Source organism: Ctenocephalides felis, unplaced genomic scaffold (assembly GCF_003426905.1).
Source record: "Ctenocephalides felis isolate EL2017-DRISC unplaced genomic scaffold, ASM342690v1 CF-g0.4_SCAFFOLD_01886, whole genome shotgun sequence".
NCBI lineage: Eukaryota > Metazoa > Arthropoda > Insecta > Siphonaptera > Pulicidae > Ctenocephalides > Ctenocephalides felis.
The window spans coordinates 57,530,349-57,551,162 of NW_020538040.1; the positions used below are offsets into that span (position 1 = coordinate 57,530,349).

Consider the following 20,814-nt stretch of genomic DNA (forward strand, 5'->3'; position numbering starts at 1 on the left):
TACAAACAAATTATTAACAAAATCAATCAATTAATTGTTTGAATAGTTTAAATTAAAATGAACACAATTTGTGAAAGAAAATAAATTAAATAATACAATATACATATTATTTTGTAGATTACTAAATATTGTTTAAGCTGTTTTCAACCCTTTCATTGATATTTGCATTATTAATTTCTTGTAAGGTAAATTATCGTAATCGCATGAAAACTAAAAAACATTTTATTCTTATTGATAGAGAGACGTACTCGACGTGCTGATTATTAGTTTTTTGCAGAGGCAAGTTTAGACATTTCGAAGATACAGGGCAAAACGTGCTAAAAATGGCTATCCAGTTTTTGAGAGAACGGAGTGTTTTACGTGTATTGGCGGAATAAAGATTTAATTACATTTTTAGGAAGGCATGTCCAGCGACTTCGAAGATCCAGAAAAAAATATTTAACTAGTTGGTATTGGTATTTTGCTTTGAGGCAAATTACATGAACTTCCCTATATGTGTAAATAATCGACTTAATCAATAAAAACTAAATTAATTTACGAGCGCTTAAAAGTATTCCGTGTGGATTTTTTACACATATTTGAAAACGAACGAACACGTTAACTCGGAATATTTTCTAAAAGCAAATTTTCACAAATCAACAATTTTTGTAATTGAACCAGTTTCCGTAGGACATTAAGACCAAGTACTCTGTCGTTATACCAAGTGAATCGTCTAACTTTAATTTAAACAAACGTCAAAAAAACTACTCATTTTCTCAAACATTGTTGAATTTTTAAAATTAAACTAGTTGTTGCAGGGCCGTAATATTTTAGTATGATCTATAAGACTATGGTATCAAGCGTCAAAAAAAATCATAAAAATCGTCGAATTTTTTTTTTAACATTTTATTATAAGAAAAGGACCCGGCCGATTGCGGCAAATTGATAGACTCTAGTCTTCATCGAGATACATCGAATGGCTTTTAAATTTTTGAAATCGATCCAGCCATTTTTGAGAAAATGTCGATTTACGGCAAAAAGTATGTTCACACACACACATACTTTTTCCAAATTTGGTCTCATTCGATTCAGAATGGCTTGAAACATTGAGAAAACATAAAATTAGCGAATTTTTTTGATGCGGGTTTTTTGATGAAAACAAACTTCTTCGGGAAGATAAAATAATGCCATTTGGCGGTCAAAAATTATCATTAAGAGATATGCACATCAAATATAAAGAAAATTTTATAGAGAATTTAATAATAGGTACATATTTTGTTTCCGGTCCGTACCGGAAGCCGGGTCTAGTGCTCAAAAAATTCTGATGTTTTCAAAATTTTAAGTTACGGTACGAAAAGCTCCAGCAATTTGCACGATGCAATGCACCACTAGTTTGTTATATATTACAATCTTATTATGTATTACAAATAAGCCAAATATTTTTACTTTGGTGTTTTTAATTTTGTTAATGATTTTAATTTAAATGGTCTTTCGTTAGTGGAAGTGGTTTAACGTTAGTGTGTCGTCAGTGTCACGTTGTGGCGTGAAAGTAGTTTGGCATGACTTCGACTTGACACATTGCGATGACAACGAGTTGTTTTGGTGACTACGTCTCTACAAGAGTTTACCTTTATTATTATTCAAAGTCTTGCAATTGAATATTCACCGAATACGAGATACGGATTAACATTTGATAATACGTGTCTATACAATATCAAATTGATTTAAATGTGTGTTGAATATTTACATGCTTCGGCAACATAAGTTCTGATATTTCAAATTGAATTTTTGCATTTTAGCTAAATCATGGCAGGTACACTAAACATTCCACAAATCTCGAGTAACTTTCATTGTCAGTGCCACGTATGACAATGTCGACATTTGAAATAATCGATTAATTTACGAAAGTGTCGTACGCCAATGACAATATATTACTACATGAATTAATCTTTGACCTTCGCGATTTAAATTATATCAAGTGCTTGACATTGTAGTGGCCTGATTTGTGATTATTCCGCTATACTATCTTGCATTATATGGGTGTACTTAACTAATCTCATTTTACAATGGCAGGCACCAATCCTTTTAACCACTTACTTAAGACTGTTACTGTTCAAGGAAAGGAATATAGTTATTATGATATTCCGGCTTTGGGTCCTCAGTATGGTAATTATTGAATTATCAAGTGATAAATTTAATGAGCCGTTAGTCAACTTGTGAATTCAACATTTTAGAAAAGCTTCCTTTCTCAATCAGAGTTTTATTGGAATCAGCTGTTCGTAACTGTGATGGTTTTCAAGTGCACCCGCAAGATGTTCAAAATATTTTAGGATGGGTAGAAAATCAGCAAAAAGGAGATGTCGAAGTGCAATTCAAACCGGCACGTGTAATTTTACAGGTATGGTATTTAATACTTTCTTCACTAAGATTATGCCGATTAATTGGTTATTATTATTTGAGTTATAGATTTTATATATTATTCTCCACTCATATAAAAATTAAATGCAGAATTGAATCGAATTAAATTTTATTGTCAAATTATATTTGACTAATTATATTTAAATAATTGATTATAATTATGTAATTTTTGTGAATTGGAAAGTAACACCAAAATTTGAATACTGAGCTTTAATGTTGACAGTTTAACATATTGTTATTAATTGTAGATTGCATTTTTATTAAACTGTATTTTGAATTTATACTCAACAAATGTTATTTATGGATTGAAACAAGCAAACAGAAAGATATTTTTTTAAATGTCTGTATGTCTTGTTAAAATTAATTAAAAACCATTTTTAATTTTGTTTCAAAATTTCACTAGGATTCATTATTTCAATAGTTATGCAAATAATTTTACAGGATTTTACTGGGGTGCCAGCAGTGGTTGATTTTGCAGCAATGAGAGATGCTGTTAAAAGTTTAGGTGGTGATCCTAACAAAATTAATCCTATATGCCCATCAGATTTGGTTATTGATCATTCAGTACAAGTAGATTTTACTCGAAGGTAAAAAAGATTGTAAATATATATCCAGGTTTATGAATATTACATATTTATTTTCATTTATAGTCCCGATGCTCTACAAAAAAATCAGGAGTTAGAATTTGAAAGAAATAAAGAGCGATTCACATTCCTTAAGGTACAGCTTTTATAAATATATCTAATAGGAACCATAACCCAAATTAAATAACTTGTATTCAAATTTTACTACTGATTTTAGTGGGGAGCTAAAGCTTTTGACAATATGTTGATTGTACCACCAGGATCTGGTATTGTTCATCAGGTTAACTTGGAATATTTAGCAAGAGTAGTTTTCACTGAAGGACCTAACAAGGTAACTGAATGCATATATTTCTTAATTGTTTTCAGTAGTTTTTTTATTTGAAGATCACTGAAGCCTTATGTGAAACTCTTTTTGGAAAAAAGATGGTTTATCAATACCAATTTAATTTATTATTTTCCTTCGTTTTTACTTGAAGATATTGATGCCTTAATTTATTTTTAGCATTAGTACAGTTTGCAAATAAAAATTCTATCTTGTTTTCTTAATAAATTCTTAGGATGATTTACAAAAGTACCTACAAACTCTATTCTTTTACGATTTTATTATTTACTTCAGCAAATTAAGTAAATGAGTAAATATAAAGATCAGTTTTATGTGGTAACCATTTATTGTAATGTTATTTATGGTTTTGAATACTTCTAGAGTTTGGTAATGTATCCTGACAGCGTTGTTGGAACTGATTCTCACACTACTATGATAAATGGGTTAGGTGTTTTAGGTTGGGGTGTTGGAGGTATGTATGTGGTAATTTGTATCTAAATTCTTTTGAATATCTATTGCTTTACTTAAGGGGGTATTCTGGTCTAGAATTTAAAAAAAAATCATTTGGTTTTTTCTTTGATATTCTCAAGAAAATGCATACAAGAGGATTTTTCAAAATTTAAATTATTTTTGAAGATATAGCTCTTTGACCACAATGATTCTTCTCTGTTGGTTCCCTCCCTCCTCTGTAAAATATTTCAAAACTTCTACATTTTTTTTTTCTTTAAATAATCTGTATTTGATGGTTTGAAATCAGATTGTTCTGTTCAGATGCCAATTTTTGAGACTCCCACCTTCATCATTTTTTAGAATTAAAACTTTGACTATTTTTAATTTATTTTTTCAATTCTCAAAACATTAATTAATAACTTGCAAAAAATATCATAACCTTTTTCACAAGCCTTCAACAATTGCATAACATTTATGCTTTTAGACCAGTATACCCCTTTAAGTGATTTGCTAAAATAAAACTGATTAGTTAAAATTTGCGTTATCGGAAAGTAAAACAATTTATTTATCACAGTGTTTACAATATAAGAAACATTGCATTTGGAAAGTTGACTGATTTTGACTACAAACAAAATAAAACTGTAGATCATAAGCAAATGCTGTAGATAAATACATTGAATGCCAATTAATATTTGTTTTTTCAATTACAAGGTATTGAAGCTGAGGCTGTTATGTTGGGCCAAGCAATTTCCATGTTGTTACCTCAAGTTATTGGGTACAAACTCGTTGGAACTTTGAATAAATTAGTCACATCTACAGATTTGGTGCTAACCATTACTAAGGTATGTTATGTGACTTTATTTTGGCATATTTTTATATTAAGTAAGATAACTTGCATCATACATAAAATATATGCAACTATTGAACAGTTTTATATAGAATACATATGTACATTTTTTTTAATTAAAAAAACTTGTATGCAAAATTATTTTTATTAATAAACAATAATTGGTTGCGTTATGCTTTTGAAATAAATGTTATGTACTGAAATATTTATTTTTAGATAATAAAGTAAAGTTATTTTACAGCATTTACGGCAATTAGGAGTGGTAGGCAAGTTTGTTGAGTTTTATGGACCAGGTGTATCTGCATTGAGTATTGCAGATAGAGCTACAATTAGTAATATGTGCCCAGAATACGGAGCCACTGTTGGATACTTCCCTGTTGATGAAAATTCTTTGGTTTATCTTAAACAAACAAGTGAGAATTTATCATACACTAATTTTAATGAATAGAAATACTGTTTATATTATATAGGCAACTTATATTTTGATAATATTTTAACAATACATTACATTTTTTCAATATAAATTGTACTATGTTTATTCTTAATGAACATGATATGCTTACATTTGCTATTTATTAAATGGCATTTAATATTTGGCATTAGCATCCAAATATTAGCATTTTGGAACCAATGAAACATGTACAAATTATCATATATATATATATATATATATATATATATATATATATATATATATATATATATATAATAATTTGCTGTAATGAAATCTAGATCGTTCGGATGACAAAATCAATTTAATAAAGCTGTATCTGGAATCCACTCGGCAGTTGAGGAATTACAGCGATCCAAATCAAGATCCTATTTTCACACAATCTGTGACATTGGATTTGTCAACTGTTGTTACTTCAGTTTCTGGACCAAAGAGACCCCACGATAGAGTACCTGTGTCGGAAATGAAACAAGATTTTGAACAATGTCTTTCAAACAAGGTAAAATATATTTTTATAAAAAATTTAAATATTCAACAAGTTATTAAATGTTAATTCAATTCAAAAAAAAATTTAATTTGTTAAATAAGGTCAATTAGGGTTTGATTTTTTAGTGGAAGTAACTAATTATTGATTAAATATTTTCATGAAAGTAATACCAAATTATAAAAAACTATTTGACTATGTGTTTTGTGAACAATTTGCTGAAATTGTCAAGGTGATAACAAATATTGAGTTGATATTTTTAATTTGAAATACAGTATCATACCTACATTGACCAAATATAATGTGCAACTGGGTTCCGGAATTACTATAATAAAATTATGCCATTAAGTTTTTCCGTTCTTGTTGACTGTATTATTATGCGACAAACATTGCCCAGTGATGGAGAAAATGTAAACATCATCTAAGATATGTTAGCCGCATAATTGCAATAATGATTTATCTTGAGTCGATGAGCAGCTACCATATGGGACAAACTAAACCCAGTGATGCCATTTGTATTCCCCATCAGTCCAGATTTAGTTCATCGCATATAATTAAATCGCAGCTCTTATTGTGGTAGATGCTATATTGTAGCGTAATACTTCACAGTCTCACCAGTAAAAAGTACAAACTAATACAAAAGGACAGCTTGTACATTTTTAGTGGCAAGAAAGTTGAAATACATTTCCATTATAAGTAAAATATTTTCTATTTATCACATATCCAAAATGACATTTTAAATTGAAGTACATACTGATCTGATTTAAAGTCCAATCACTGTGATATGGTTTGCAAATAATACATTTCACAATGATTGTTCCTTCAAATCAAAAACAGTTTTTTTTGTGTATTCCCAAGCATCTCGTTGAATTTAGGACAGTCGTATAAGAGAACCACTACTGTGATATGAATTCAAATAGCTACAAGTCACAGAAAAGGTCCTCTAAAATGATCTATCCTTTGAATTTCAAATACATCCAGTATTATGCAGGTGTAGCGTGACACATTCTAAGGCACAAATCACTGTGATATGAATTCGAAAAACAACACATCACAATGACAGTTCCTTTGAGTGTATTCACATTTTTCTATATTTATATGAAAATCAACATAAATGATAATTAATTGATGATTTTAAATAAGCAAATGGCAGGTAACTACAGCTGTGATACGATTATCAAATATCAAACGTATCACGCATATAGTTCCTTGAATTCGCCTATTCATATTTGAAATATTCATGATTAACACGTGAAGAAGCGCCGAAACATATTGTCAGTGATGTCCTAGCTTTATGATGACCGAAAACACTCATAAGGTAGAACACCAAAGCAGTATTAATCGGACAAATTTTCAAAAGAACACTTACTATTCACACACAATATGTACCTCGATTTGCTGAATGTGTTTCATCGATTAAAGGCGAGTGTACGGTCTAGTCATTTGATTAAAAATATAATGACTAGTCCGACATCCACCGATAGTTGATGAACAAGTCCCATATAAATTCAAATATTCTCGAGATGAGTCCATGCCATGTTCCATACCGGTGTCGATGGTCGCAAAGCTCCAAAAAGAATGCGCAGTTGCGTTGGATGAATCTAGCCCGGTGATTTAAGACAAACTATTTCATTAACTAACCATACCGAGGCGAGATTCAACAAACACATACAACATTTTACCTCACTTGGTACAAAACGTTCAACAAATTTCGCCCGCTTAGGACACCAACGCTCGCACTGACGTAATCACTTTTAAGATTTGCCGAAATAACGTCCTCTACTGCGCTGCACGTGCCTTTATACCACGATTTTTGCGGGCGATGCTCTCATTGGCCGCATCGCACCGAGTAGCGGGAGGGGGTGCTTTTTGGAAGCGGTCTTCGGTCTTCGTGCCGCGTGTTTCTGTTTATATGCATATGAATTTAACAAAATTGTGAACGTTGTTCAAAATCGTATTTAGAAGCCACAAAAAATCGAAAGTTTTTACATATCAATTACATACTTGTTTATCAAATTGTAATATTTCTAAATTAATTAAATATATTAACAAGTATTATAAAAATATTAATAAATTCAAGTAAAATTACTTAAATGTACGTTAAGATGGACCGTAGTACCACGCGTACTACGCATAACATATCCGAATGTCAAAGGTATTATAATTCTTCTTAAGTACAATCAAATATTTTTGTATTATGTATTTCCTGGTATTTGACATATCATATATATATTATATATATGAACTTTTAAATCCGTGCATTACAGTGAAATTTGCATTACTTATTATACTAAATAAGCAAGTTCAGCACATACATATTATTTTGTATGATATATCATGTCCCGAAAATTCATTCTTGAATTGTCACAATAGTAATAAAAAATAAGCTATTTAAAATTATTTGAGAACAATTTTACCGCATTATTACCGTTTAAAAAATTTAAGATTTATTGAAATTATAATAAAATATAACAATTTTCCACTACAAATATTGATAGCATCTACGATGTTAATTAATAAGAAGTTTTATAAAAATTGATTATGTAACTCACGGTAAAGTATTTCGTCAAAGGCATCGGAGCACAATATTTTCGTGGCAGGTATTGGCTTAGTTGATAAAGATCATTGATGTCAAATCTTAAAAAACTGAATTGTTATACTATTCGTTCCAATTATGAAACAACTATTTTTGTAATTAACGTTGCTTTAAATACAATAAACGACTCTTGAACACTGTTTCGAAAGATTGGGATTCGAAAAATTTCATAAAGTTTATCAAATTACTTTCATTAAGTCGCAGTCTCACATCTATTCTGAAGCTGAAATTTGTTTTATATATTTATAAATATCATATATATATATATATATATATATATATATATATATATGTGTGTGTGTGTGTGTAAACTGTAAGTTTTTGTTTTATTTTTAATATCCGGCTATACGCATCTGTTTCATATTATAAAACATATATTTTATGCGTATATGCATCATTTATTACTATGTGTTATTCAATAGCACATCATTTTATTTATAAATAAATCGTTAAGATAATCGAATTGTTTTGATATTACCGTCCGGTTGATATTATTCGGTTGAGAAGCGTTCGATTTCAATAGAATATGTTTATGAAATTCCGCAGACCGAAGAATTGTATTGCTTTTCCGTTCGAGACATTGTTTACATTTTTTTTTTCTGATTGTGTGAGTATCGATCATATGTTTTGATTAATCGCATTATGATTACGATACATGCGCAACGATATATTTATTAGAACTCAGGATTATTATTGAATATACCTTGTTTTTCTTTGCTGTAGACGTTAGTTTACATATTTGAAAATGTGACTGAAATCGAATTGGTGGGAAATTGTTATAGTTCGCATTCTTTTAGACTTTTATGTATTTTTATATTCGAACGTTATCAGATTTTTCGAAGGTTTAGAATTAGAAAACTACTTTTTACAGAATTTTTGAAAATGATATTTACTATTAAATTTATAGTATTATAACTTTTGTGAAATTATTTTCAAAAGATCTGAAAGATGACGCTATGACATCATTTTTTTCCTTATCAAAGAAATATGTATATGCGCAACTTATATGCTCTTTACCAAATAGTATATGATCTTATTTATGTTACTATCATGTGTTCATTGTATTAAATTTACATTAATGAATTCCTAATATTTTGCGAACGTATAATTTGATTTTCAGATATCTTGAATGAATTACTCGAGAGATGAATTAGTACATTTGAAATGAATGAATTCGAATATGTAATCTTGTTTTTATTTAGGAAAAATTATAGTTTACTTTTTATTTCAAAATAATTTATATGCGTTGAGGTTTCTCTCGGAATTTAGGCATACTTTCCAGATTATTGTTTTTTTTGTATTACAATCTAAATCTCCGCGTAATTAAAATTACTACAAAATTTATCTATTTAAATTTATTTTATAAAATCTGGTAATGTATCAGAAAGTTCTACGGCACATTTTACATGTTAATCGAAGGTATTAACCCTTTGTTATCGTTACAATTGAATCGAGCCAATATTATGGGCTACTTTCACTTTGATTCAAGGTATTTTTTTATATACCTGAGCGATTAATCGCCGTTTTCAAAACTTTTCCAGGAGTAAGCTTATCATACACATAAATTATATATAATAATTAAAACCAATCGGTTATATATAGTAACTTAATATAATGTAATGTGATCTTATGTTAGTCAGACATGTATTCTTATCTGCATACACATGTATGCACACATGTATATATAAATATTATTCTACATATATATATATATATATATATATATATATATATATATATATATATATATAGTAGAACTTCAATCATCCGAACTTTAATTATCCGAACTCCGACTATCCAAATCACTTTCAGAAAAAAAATTGTCAAAAAAAAGTCTAAGTGCGCTATTATTCTTATAATATAATTCTTATAATATACTTCCACCAGCGAAGCCAGTGTTGGCACATTGTTTGTTTTGATTTGACGGAGATGTTTGAAAAACAATAATTTTTATTTCTAAACTTGTACATAAGTACATTTTATTTATATTTAAAACATGTGAAAATATCATGTTTCTTTCATTTAATTCAATAAAAAAAATAGTGCAATATCAAAACGTAACTTTTTTTCTCTCCAATGGCAATTTAAAAAAAAAAACTCCGAATATTTGATTATCCGAATCGTTCCCGGACCCCATCAATTCGGATAATTGGAGTTCTACTGCATATGTAGAGCTTCAAACAAAGAATCCAAAAACTAATAAAAAACATAAGTTTTTTAAAAACCGTTTATTTATTTACTGTCAACGTTTCGGAACTTAGTACGTTCCATCTTCAGAACATGATCATGATAGATTTAAACAAACAATATATTAAAGAAAGGTAGAAAATGGTGGATTTTTATATAAAACGAGTTTTGAATAATTTTCATTAAACATATTTGTTTCTAATCTAAGGTTCTTGATAAGTCTTGAAAGAAGTTTCGTTCCATTCGTTTCGCTCTTTGAAAATACCGAGGTTTCGTTCTTTCATAACTTATCAAGAACCTTAGATTACAAACAAATATGTTTAATGAAAAATTATTATATATATATATATATATATATATTTATGTATATATTATGTATACATTAATATTTGTATATATTCGTTATTTCAATGTTATATAACTTAAATATTAGTCGTATAAACGAATTTTATTTGCAATTTTTTGTGTTTTTGCTTTAATTTAACGAAATAGTAAATTATAAATTTTACAGCTCATGTTAACTCATTGTCAGTTAAATCTAGTTTTGTACTGGCATTATTTTTGAGTTTTTGTACTCAACTAAATACAGTTTGTGCATAAGATAGTAAAATATTTAATTAATACATATTGCAATTAAAAAAGATCAAGATTAAAGAAAGGAGATTTTAAAAATAATTCGCATTACTTCACATGTCAGATGAATATGAAATTTGTTTATTTCATTATCTAAACAATTCATCTATCAAACAATATTTGATAAAATAACTATCAACAATATTTGTGATTCCTAAACTTTGAGAACCTTATCAAATTAAAATTTTTGATGAAATTCAATAAAATCTCTTTTCAAAAAGTTTTCGATTGATATAAACGGATACAAAGCCTATCACATTAATCCGAATAAGACAGGTAGTAAAAACGTAGGCCCCAAGCACCTGGAAAGTTGATCAGCTGTCGATGATTCATATTCATTTGATAATCAAATTTTTCCAAAATTTTAATTCATTATAATTAACTTCTATATATATAAATACACACACACACACATATATATATATATATATATATATATATACACACACCTATCCCCCGTTTTACACGGTACTCTTTACATTTTTTTCAATCTTACGCGGTTTTTGCAAATATTTTTTTTTAACGAAATTTAATAATTTTGAATTTACACGAAATTATAAACACTAAACTATAATTTACTTATATCTGCAATAACATTTTTATTTTACTGTCTTAGTTACGAATTCTTAGTAGACGGTTTTATGGAAATTAATATGGGAACTTCCCTATTTATGATTAAAACAAAATTTTATGTGTATTTTATTGAAACAAAGAGCACATAATTGTTTTTTAACTTTGTTTTTAATTAGTGTTTGTATATAATTGATAGCGTAAATTTATTCAAGGTGGGCAAATAAAACATTATAGTTCCACAATGGCAAAAAATGAAAATAAAAAATAGAGAGTAAAAGAAAAGTTATATCTGTACAAACCAATTTGAATTTTCATTCATAGCGAAAATGCAATATTTAAAATATTGAAATAAATTAATTTTCTTATAATTTATTGAATATGTTTCATATTAAATATATTAATATTTATTTTTCGTTCAATGCGTTTATTAGTCATCATATTAAAAACTGAAAAAAAGACTTTTTTATAGTGATTTTTGTTTATTACGGTTTTCGAGTCACACTTTTTTTTAACGAATCTTCCGTGTAAAACGTAAGATAGGTATATATATATATATAATTTGTTTTAACTTATCGAAGAAGGTTGTTTTCGCTGGAGAATACGAATTGAAAATTTTATGTTTTATCGACGTTTTAAGTCATTCTGAATCATTTTCCCCGAATTTGGAAAAAGTATGTGTGTATGTGAGCCAGTTTTTGAGATTTGGTCGATAAAAACGTTTGCACCGATTTGAAACATTCAAAAGCCGTTTTATGAAATTCGTTAGGATAGGGGCTAGCCTTGATTATTTTTGTAAACTGATCGGTTGGACAGCTTCTTTAGAAAAAGTAGAAAAGTTCAAAAAATTTTGTCAATGTTTTCGCAAAAAAATTTCTATATCTTTGATTTTGAAAATTCATATCAAAATTATCATTTGGCTAATGGTCTAAATTAACAACAAAAATATTATAGGCCTACGGTAAGCGGTTGAACTGTAAAAAATTGTTAAAAATTTGGAATAATGGCCGTTGTAATTACCATGGACGTCCACACTTAAATAAAATACATTTTTAGAACACCTAGTTGAATGAAATGTTAAATAAGTTATCTTAATTTATACAATTACAGATGCCTGTTGTTTGCATTTGGAATAGTAATAGAATATAGCATTAATTACTTCTTAGTGAAAGCAAGAACTTTATAGTTTTATCTAAATAGCTAACAATGACTTTTTTTATTGATTTAAAGTTTATTTATATACTAGTTTATAAATCTAAACTTACTAGGCGTAAGTGGCATTTGGCCTTGAGGCAAGTTGCAAACTTGGTTCAGGATTTTTGATTAAACCATAGACAGAAAATTTCAGACCAAACTGACAATTTTGAAGAAACGGCTTTGCTGAACGTCGCACAAAACTAATAAGCGTGAGTCTTTATCACGTTTCAACAAATGGCTTTGACATTTTTGTATTCAGTGCAGTCGTTTAAGAAAACATCGATGAAGGGTGAAATTTTGGCTCACGTACATACATACACACATACTTTTTCAAATTTTGATGTCAAACGATTCAGAATGACGAGTAAACATAAAATTAGCAAATGGGATATTTTTTTTCGAAAACATATATTTTTTTAAAAGAAGTTGAAAAGTAAACATATCCTAAGTATAATATTTAAATTATGATATATTACATTTGTAAATAGAGCTGTGTAATTAATTTAGAGTTTCTATTTTATTCGTTATCCTTTTAGGTTGGATTTAAAGGTTTTGGTCTTGCTCCGGCTCGGTTGCAAGACTTCGGTGAGTTTACGTGGTCTGATGGCAAGAAGTATCGAATTGGACACGGTTCGGTCGTAATTGCCGCCATAACAAGTTGCACGAACACCAGTAATCCTAGTGTCATGTTGGGAGCTGGTTTGTTGGCTAAGAAAGCAGTTGAAGCTGGTCTTTCGGTTAGTTTCAACATATCTTTACATCGTTCAAATCTAACGGTTCTAAAAGATTTTACTAAATACATAGCAAATATTGCATATTGCAGGTTCTACCATACATCAAAACATCTCTGTCTCCAGGATCTGGTGTTGTAACTTATTACTTGCGCGAGTCGGGCGTGGTACCGTATCTTCAAAAACTTGGATTTGATGTAGTTGGATACGGTTGTATGACTTGCATCGGTAATAGTGGACCGCTCGAAGAAAATGTGGCGAATACAATCGAATCTGTGAGTGTTATGCACTAATTGAAATTAATATTGTTAGGTTATTGCTGTTATTTAACTTTCTTTATTAGAATGAATTAGTGTGCTGCGGTGTATTATCTGGTAACCGAAATTTCGAAGGTAGGATACATCCAAATACCAGAGCCAATTATTTAGCCAGTCCATTGCTTGTTGTGGCTTATGCAATTGCTGGTACTGTGTGTATCGATTTTGAAAAGGAACCTATCGGTGAGACATATTTTAATTATAACATTGTAATTAATGAAAGTTTTTTACTTCAACATGTACTTTGTTCAATATTATATTTACTACTATATTGTATTCTATTTAGTACCTACCTTGTTTTATTGTATTGGAGTAGAAAATTGCATTGCGCATAAGAATAATCTGGACAGATAATTTTATTATTAAACTTTTAAGTTTTTAGCGCAATCTAAATCAAATGGTACATGTATTTTCTATACATTTCTTTGATGAGCGGATTTATAAAGAGTGATTGTAATATTTTTTTTACATTGTTACCAATAATTATTGTAGGTAAGCGTGCGGATGGTTCTGCAGTGTTTTTGGCGGATATATGGCCTTCTAGAGATGAAATTCAGCAAGTAGAACAAAAATATGTGATTCCTGCTATGTTCAAAGAGGTACATATAATTAGCAAAGCTAAACTTAATTTTTTTTTTGTTCTTTTCGATGTTAACTAACGTGAAATTAAATTAACACTATTAATTAATAAAATTATGGCTTTATGTTGATTTGAATCAACGAGACAAAGAAAATATTGTCTTAAGTTGTCTCATTTTATTTCAGGTTTATGGGCAAATAGAAAAAGGCTCTCCGAATTGGCAAGAACTTGAAGCTCCCAGTGGCAAGATTTATCCATGGGATAAAAGCTCTACATACATTAAACATCCGCCATTCTTCCAAGGAATGACTAAGGTAGTTGGTTTTTCTAATTTTATTATGTTTAAAATTTTAAAAAGTTTCTATTAAGTTTTTGTAGAAATTTGCTTAATCTACATGCATAATTTATTTGATGTTCATTAATAATAAATAATGATATATAAAATAATATGTACATTAGCTTTAAAATTAACATTACTACTCACTTTTTGTATATGAATTATGAAATAAGATGTTTGTCAATTTTTAACTTCTCGTAGGGTATTAACTTCCCTTAGGGTAAGTTATAGTAATCGCAAAAAATCAAAAATGAAAATTTTTATATAACTTTCAGTTTCAGAGGTTTCTGAAAATTTTGGCATATCTTAGGAAAAATGGATGTATGTGGCTGTGTGTGTGTGCGCGTGTGTGCGTATATGTATGCGCGGATACAAATTTTCATCGACGATTTTGCGAACACGGATTAACCGATTTGAATAATTCAAAAAACATTCGATTCCTACTAATAAGGAGACGTGCTGATTAGTTTTTGGCAAAGGCAGGTCTATCTATTTCGGAGATACGGGGCAAAAAGTGCCAAAAATGTTATTTCAGTTTTTGAGATAATAACGAAGCATCCGATTTAAATCATTCAAAAAACATTTTACTTGTATTGACGAAATGAACAACTGGTGAAATTTTTGTAAAGGCAGGTCCAGCGTGTCCGGAGATCCTATACAAAAGTGAAAAATAATGCCATTTGGCGGTCCAAACTGAACATTAGACATATGTGCATCGTATTATCAGATATTTTATAAAGATTATAATAATAAGTACAAATTTTGTGTACTTTTATATGGGCTCCGCACCTGTATTTAGACGTTAGACGACTACGCGGCGCTCACGCGCTTGATATTTCGACTCCAAATCAGCTGTGCAGTGCGATTGCTTAAAAAAAATGATCCAAATTTTCAAAATTAATCAAAATATTTTTTTTTTTAATTTCAAAAATTCTCAAAAATCTAATTTTGTCAAGTTTTTTTTAATAACTTAGTACTTGGTACGGGAAGTTCCTGCAATTTGCACGATGCCATGCACCACTAGTTTATATTTTTATTTTTGTTTTTATCCGATGATGATATCCTGGCATAATTGCAATATGATATGAGTTAAAATACAGGGTTTTGGGAATACTTACATTCTCCAACGAGACCACAAATAACACCACTATTTTCAATATGTTTTTTTTTATTTTCACACAATAAATGAATAATATAATAATCGAAAATAAGAGGAACTAATCTAACTGTATGGTCTGCATGAACTAATAATACTTGACTGTAACGTTTTATTTCGTTTTTATTTAATGCATTTTTTATTTAACATTTTTGATTGCTTGTTTTATTAACAGGAGTTGCCAAAGCTGAAACCGATCGTAAACGCGCGAGCTCTGTTGAACCTCGGCGATTCCGTGACGACGGATCACATTTCGCCCGCTGGAAGCATCGCTCGCAATAGCCCGGCAGCCAGATTTTTAGCTTCTAGAGGGTATGTTAATCAGTTAATATAATTTACGTTAATTAGGCGAAAAATCAGAGACCTCTAATAACGAGGACGTCAAAAATTATCACTTCATATAAATAAACATTTTGGCGAATTGAGCTGTTTTTGAAAGCTTTCGTAATTGCTTTTTAGTTTACACCAAAAAATCGAAAATTTTATTCTGATGTGTTGTACATTTTGTTATGAAAAATAATCCTTCAAAGACTTACAATTTAACTTTCGATTACATGCTTTATGTGTAATTATTTTAAGTTTTTATCAATTATACAGTAAATAATTACGGTTTAAAATACATATTCTATAAATTCAGAGATTTAATTAAATTAATAATTATTTTGTGAAGGACAAGATTATTCTGCAGACATTGAATTTGATCGACAATATCGCGCAAACCAAAATTAACTGGCTGATGTGGTAGTGATATCCTTGAATAATATTTGTTAATAAATACATTAAGTTAGCATTAAATAGTACAAATAAAGTAATTTAATTTAAATCTCTAAAATTTTCTATTGCCTGTCATAAATTATTGGAAGTAGTATTTCATGAGTGTTTTTATTTTTGTAATATAAAGCTTTCAAGATACATGATGAAGACTTCTTATAGTTCATAAATTGATCAATGCTAAAATGTTGTTTTAATTTATATATAAAAATTATTGTTAATAGAACTACTAATGTTGTTGATTTTGTTATAGATTAACCCCGAGGAACTTTAACTCCTATGGTTCAAGACGAGGTAATGATGACATTATGGCTCGCGGTACCTTTGCAAATATTCGTCTTGTGAACAAATTGGTACCGAAACCTGGTCCACGAACTATCCATATACCCACCGGAGAAGAAATGGATATTTTCGACTGTGCTGAAAGGTGAGTTCACCTTTTTCAATAAGAAAAACTTAATTTTGTTAATATATTTGTAATTTTTCTGTGGTTAAGCCGTGTTCAGCCGTGTTCAGCCGTGTTAAATGTTGTTTCATTACATAACGTGAATATGTGTATAAAATTATTATTTGTAGCTATTGTAAATTTTTCAATATTAGTAAATATACATTATCTTAAATATGACATGATTCTTTATTTTATTTTAAGATATGCTAAAGAGGGAGTACAATTGATTGCACTAGTTGGTAAAGATTATGGCAGTGGGTCTAGCAGAGATTGGGCAGCAAAAGGACCTTATCTGTTGGTAATAAATTCATTTTAAAGAGTTTTTTTTTAAATTACTATATAAAGATGGGCAGTTGATAATATTATAATTGATATCATTTTTTTTAGGGAATCCGAGCTGTAATTGCAGAATCTTATGAAAGAATCCATCGGTCAAATTTGGTTGGCATGGGTGTAGCACCTCTGCAGTACAAAAATGGTCAAAATGCTGACTCACTAGGTTTGACTGGTAAGGAAGCATTCAGTATCAACATTCCAGATGATTGCAGACCTGGCCAAACTTTAACTGTACAGGTAACATGAAGACTATAACTTACTTTAATTCCTGAATTTACTGAAAAAAAATTATTTTAATAGTATTAATTTGCTATCAATGTTTTGTTACAGGTTGATGATGGTCGTTCATTTGAAGTAATTGCTAGATTTGATACTGAAGTTGATCTAACATACTACAAAAATGGTGGAATATTGAACTATATGGTCAGAAAAATGCTTTAAAAATATTGCAATTAATCAAGGACCAATTATACTGAAGGAAATCATTGAACTATAGTGAGTTTTCATGCATAAAAGACGATATGAATAACTATTCTTAATATTTATAAAAGCTCAAATTGCAATGTAGCATCGATTTATGCAGTATAATTGCCCATAGTCAAATGTTTAATATTTATATATTGTATTGAAATGCACAGGGGTCTATATTATGATATTATAGAAAATTATGTACAAAAAATTAGATTTGTCACATTTTAATTTTATTAGGTTTTCATTATATTGTTATATTTGGTGGAGTAATGGAATTATGGTTATGGTTTTTGGAATTACATTTCACCAAAAAACATCATATTTCTCTAATATATTTTTGTACCTCTTAAATATACATTGTTTGTTATATATAATGTTATTTTATGATATTTAAAAATAGAATAAAAATTGTTTACGAAAATATAATAAAAAGAATATCCAATTTTAGTGAAAGCATGAAAGATCTTGAAATTGGGGACTAATATTGCAATACCCGGAAGTATTTTGTGATGTGTAATCAGTACTGGATATTTCTTTTAATTACAGTGTTTTCAGAGTGTTTACTTTGTTTTTATTGCTATGATAGTAACTCATTATGTTATTTTAAACATCTCTAGTAATATTCTTATTGCAGATAAGATGCTGATGTATAAATTCTTTGACAATAATTATCATTACTTTAGTGCTAAAATTTTTAGTGCAAAATTCAAAGTTAATATCGTTTGAAGGTCCAGAGCATGTTATACCTTTTGCAAAAGTAACATAAAAATGTGGGTATCAAACTAATTCGTTTTTGTTTTATTTTACTCCTAAATTTTATTATGGTATATTTTATTGTGGTATGGGTTCTGTTAAGCAATTATTACATAAGGCATTGTGTAAAATTTAATGTGTTTAGTAGTTTTTAGTTAAAAAAAAAAAAAAAAAACGATATAATATTTTGTATAAAAATTAACGCAAATTAATGTATTGTATTGACTGTATGTGACAAAAAAAACTCTCGATGTCTGTATTATTGGCGCTCGTTTTATCTGTTTATCATTTGTCATGTTACAAACAATTGTGATTAACTATATTTAGCTGTGAGTTTCAGGTACATTTTAAGAGGGAGAACAAAAACGATTATTTTGGATTTTATGGGTTTCACTTTTTTTTTTTGTTTCCGTAAAGAAAGAAATCTGAGGAGTCCCACAAAATTATTTGTGAACTTTATAGCCCTAATTGTATATCAGAGTTCATGCGATATCGGAATAAAAAAAAAGTTTTTGAGTTTCTACACAATTAATGATTGGCTAACTGTAGTCGTTAACTGTAGTTTGCAAATCGCATTTGGTTCACTTAAAAGGACTTGAACTTTTACGACAATGGGAAATATATAATTATTTGACTTTTGAAATTTCCATAAAAAGTTGAGATCTATTTAACATAATAAAATGCGAAATTACATATATAAACTAATTGTTGACAAGTTATTAAACGTAACTCAAGGTAAAAAATCAAAAACGTAAAATTTGTTCATGTGGCACACCTAATTTTATGATTCAACTTTTCAGATTGATTTGCACAGTTGTTTTATTTAAGTAACATTTTTTAAGTTAAGTAAGCAAAAAATAGTCGGAATTACTTACATCCTCTAATGCCGCAATTTTATGATTTGTCAAAAACTATTTTGTGAAAAATATTATCAAATGGTTTAGGTGATAGTGAAATATTGGCTAGACAAAAGTGAAGTGGAAGCAAACTAATTCATCATGGTATATCAGAGTCAGTTAGAGAAATGTTGTGAATGTGGATGACTTATGTCACAGATAAAAATTAATGATTTCAACAAATGGTTAAAAAGGTGGTCATAAACATTTTCAATGAGAAGTACATCTATAAAATTAGGTAAGTGCATATTAAGTATATGATTTATTTTATGAAATTTCTCATATGAATAAATATTTGTTTAAACTGAGCACTTAACTGATTAACTTATGGTTAAATATTAAATTAAGCCACTATGCTTGGCATTAGGACCCTTACAAGAATATGTTTGCTGCATACATTAAACATTCGACTTCAAAATTTTTAGCCATGTTTAATATATTGATTTAAATATACAACAATTTCACCAACTTGTTTGTACATTGATATTATATTGCCAATTCAAATAATTTTCTACAAAGGCGACTGACAACTTTAACTAGACTCAATTGTCTTAATCATGTGTCACAAATCAGAAAATACTATTTATAGGATCTTACTGAAAAGGTGTTACTATATTCATGCATTCTTGCGCACTTCTTGCACTTATTTATATTGATTAGCCACGTGATTTTGCTTTAGTATATGGGTAATTATTATATGTAATGTATTGTTTTCAAAATGCTTTCGAAATTTTATATATATATTGTTTTATATATATATTAGATATTTCTTTAACCGTCATATGAATTACTTCAAGATAAATGAGTAATCTGCATAACTTTCAATAAAATTTCTTTATTCTCTTATTCAGTGGTTATCCCATTTGCTCCCATTCAGAAGTATTTTTATAACAATAATATATCTATCCATATAAACATTTCAAATCATGATTGAGATCAATGATTTATTGATACAGACAGAATTTTAGTGAACACATAAGTAGTGCCTCTTATTTCTATTGAATAATAAATTTTAGTACAAGTGAAAGTTTCATACTAATAACTTAAATTTTGTGAAAATTGTTATAAATTAGACATATTGTAAACCAAAAAAAATTAAATTGTAAATTTATTCATATTGCCTGCATGAAACAATAAAGTTGTAAAATATTCAGAGCAAACTTCTTTCATCACTCTAAGCACAAAATCATACGTCAACAAAATAATTATAATTTATCAATAATAACATATAATTATCTATTTAGTATTTTCATACAAAACTGGTAATTTGAACAAGTCGATATAGCTACCAATTATTGAT

The 20,814-nt window shown here is 28.6% G+C and overlaps 1 protein-coding gene across 2 annotated transcripts; it reads left to right on the plus strand.

Moving 5' to 3' along the window:
- The first annotated feature begins 1,546 nt into the window (after window positions 1-1,546).
- Window positions 1,547-18,029, plus strand: LOC113376955 (cytoplasmic aconitate hydratase-like). Of its 2 annotated transcripts, XM_026617089.1 has the most exons (20): window positions 1,547-1,792; window positions 2,053-2,145; window positions 2,214-2,377; window positions 2,839-2,984; window positions 3,048-3,117; window positions 3,199-3,312; window positions 3,685-3,775; window positions 4,465-4,595; window positions 4,842-5,013; window positions 5,333-5,550; window positions 13,255-13,455; window positions 13,542-13,724; window positions 13,793-13,949; window positions 14,259-14,365; window positions 14,532-14,660; window positions 16,015-16,151; window positions 16,864-17,037; window positions 17,260-17,356; window positions 17,446-17,631; window positions 17,725-18,029. In XM_026617089.1, the coding sequence occupies exons 1-20, from the start codon at window positions 1,786-1,788 to the stop codon at window positions 17,833-17,835; spliced, it is 2,688 nt and encodes an 895-aa protein (XP_026472874.1). In that variant the 5' UTR covers window positions 1,547-1,785; the 3' UTR covers window positions 17,836-18,029. The 2 variants fall into 2 exon arrangements, with proteins under 2 accessions (XP_026472874.1, XP_026472873.1); XM_026617088.1 differs by lacking the exon at window positions 1,547-1,792 and having other exon boundaries at window positions 2,008-2,145.
- The last annotated feature ends 2,785 nt before the right edge of the window (window positions 18,030-20,814 follow it).

What these genes read in the sequence shown, in the direction of transcription:
- LOC113376955 (XM_026617089.1), top strand. An exon ending in CAAAAGGACCTTATCTGTTG is followed by an intron (nt 17,357 to 17,445) that starts GTAATAAATTCA and finishes CATTTTTTTTAG; the next exon opens with GGAATCCGAGCTGTAATTGC. An exon ending in GCCAAACTTTAACTGTACAG is followed by an intron (nt 17,632 to 17,724) that starts GTAACATGAAGA and finishes GTTTTGTTACAG; the next exon opens with GTTGATGATGGTCGTTCATT.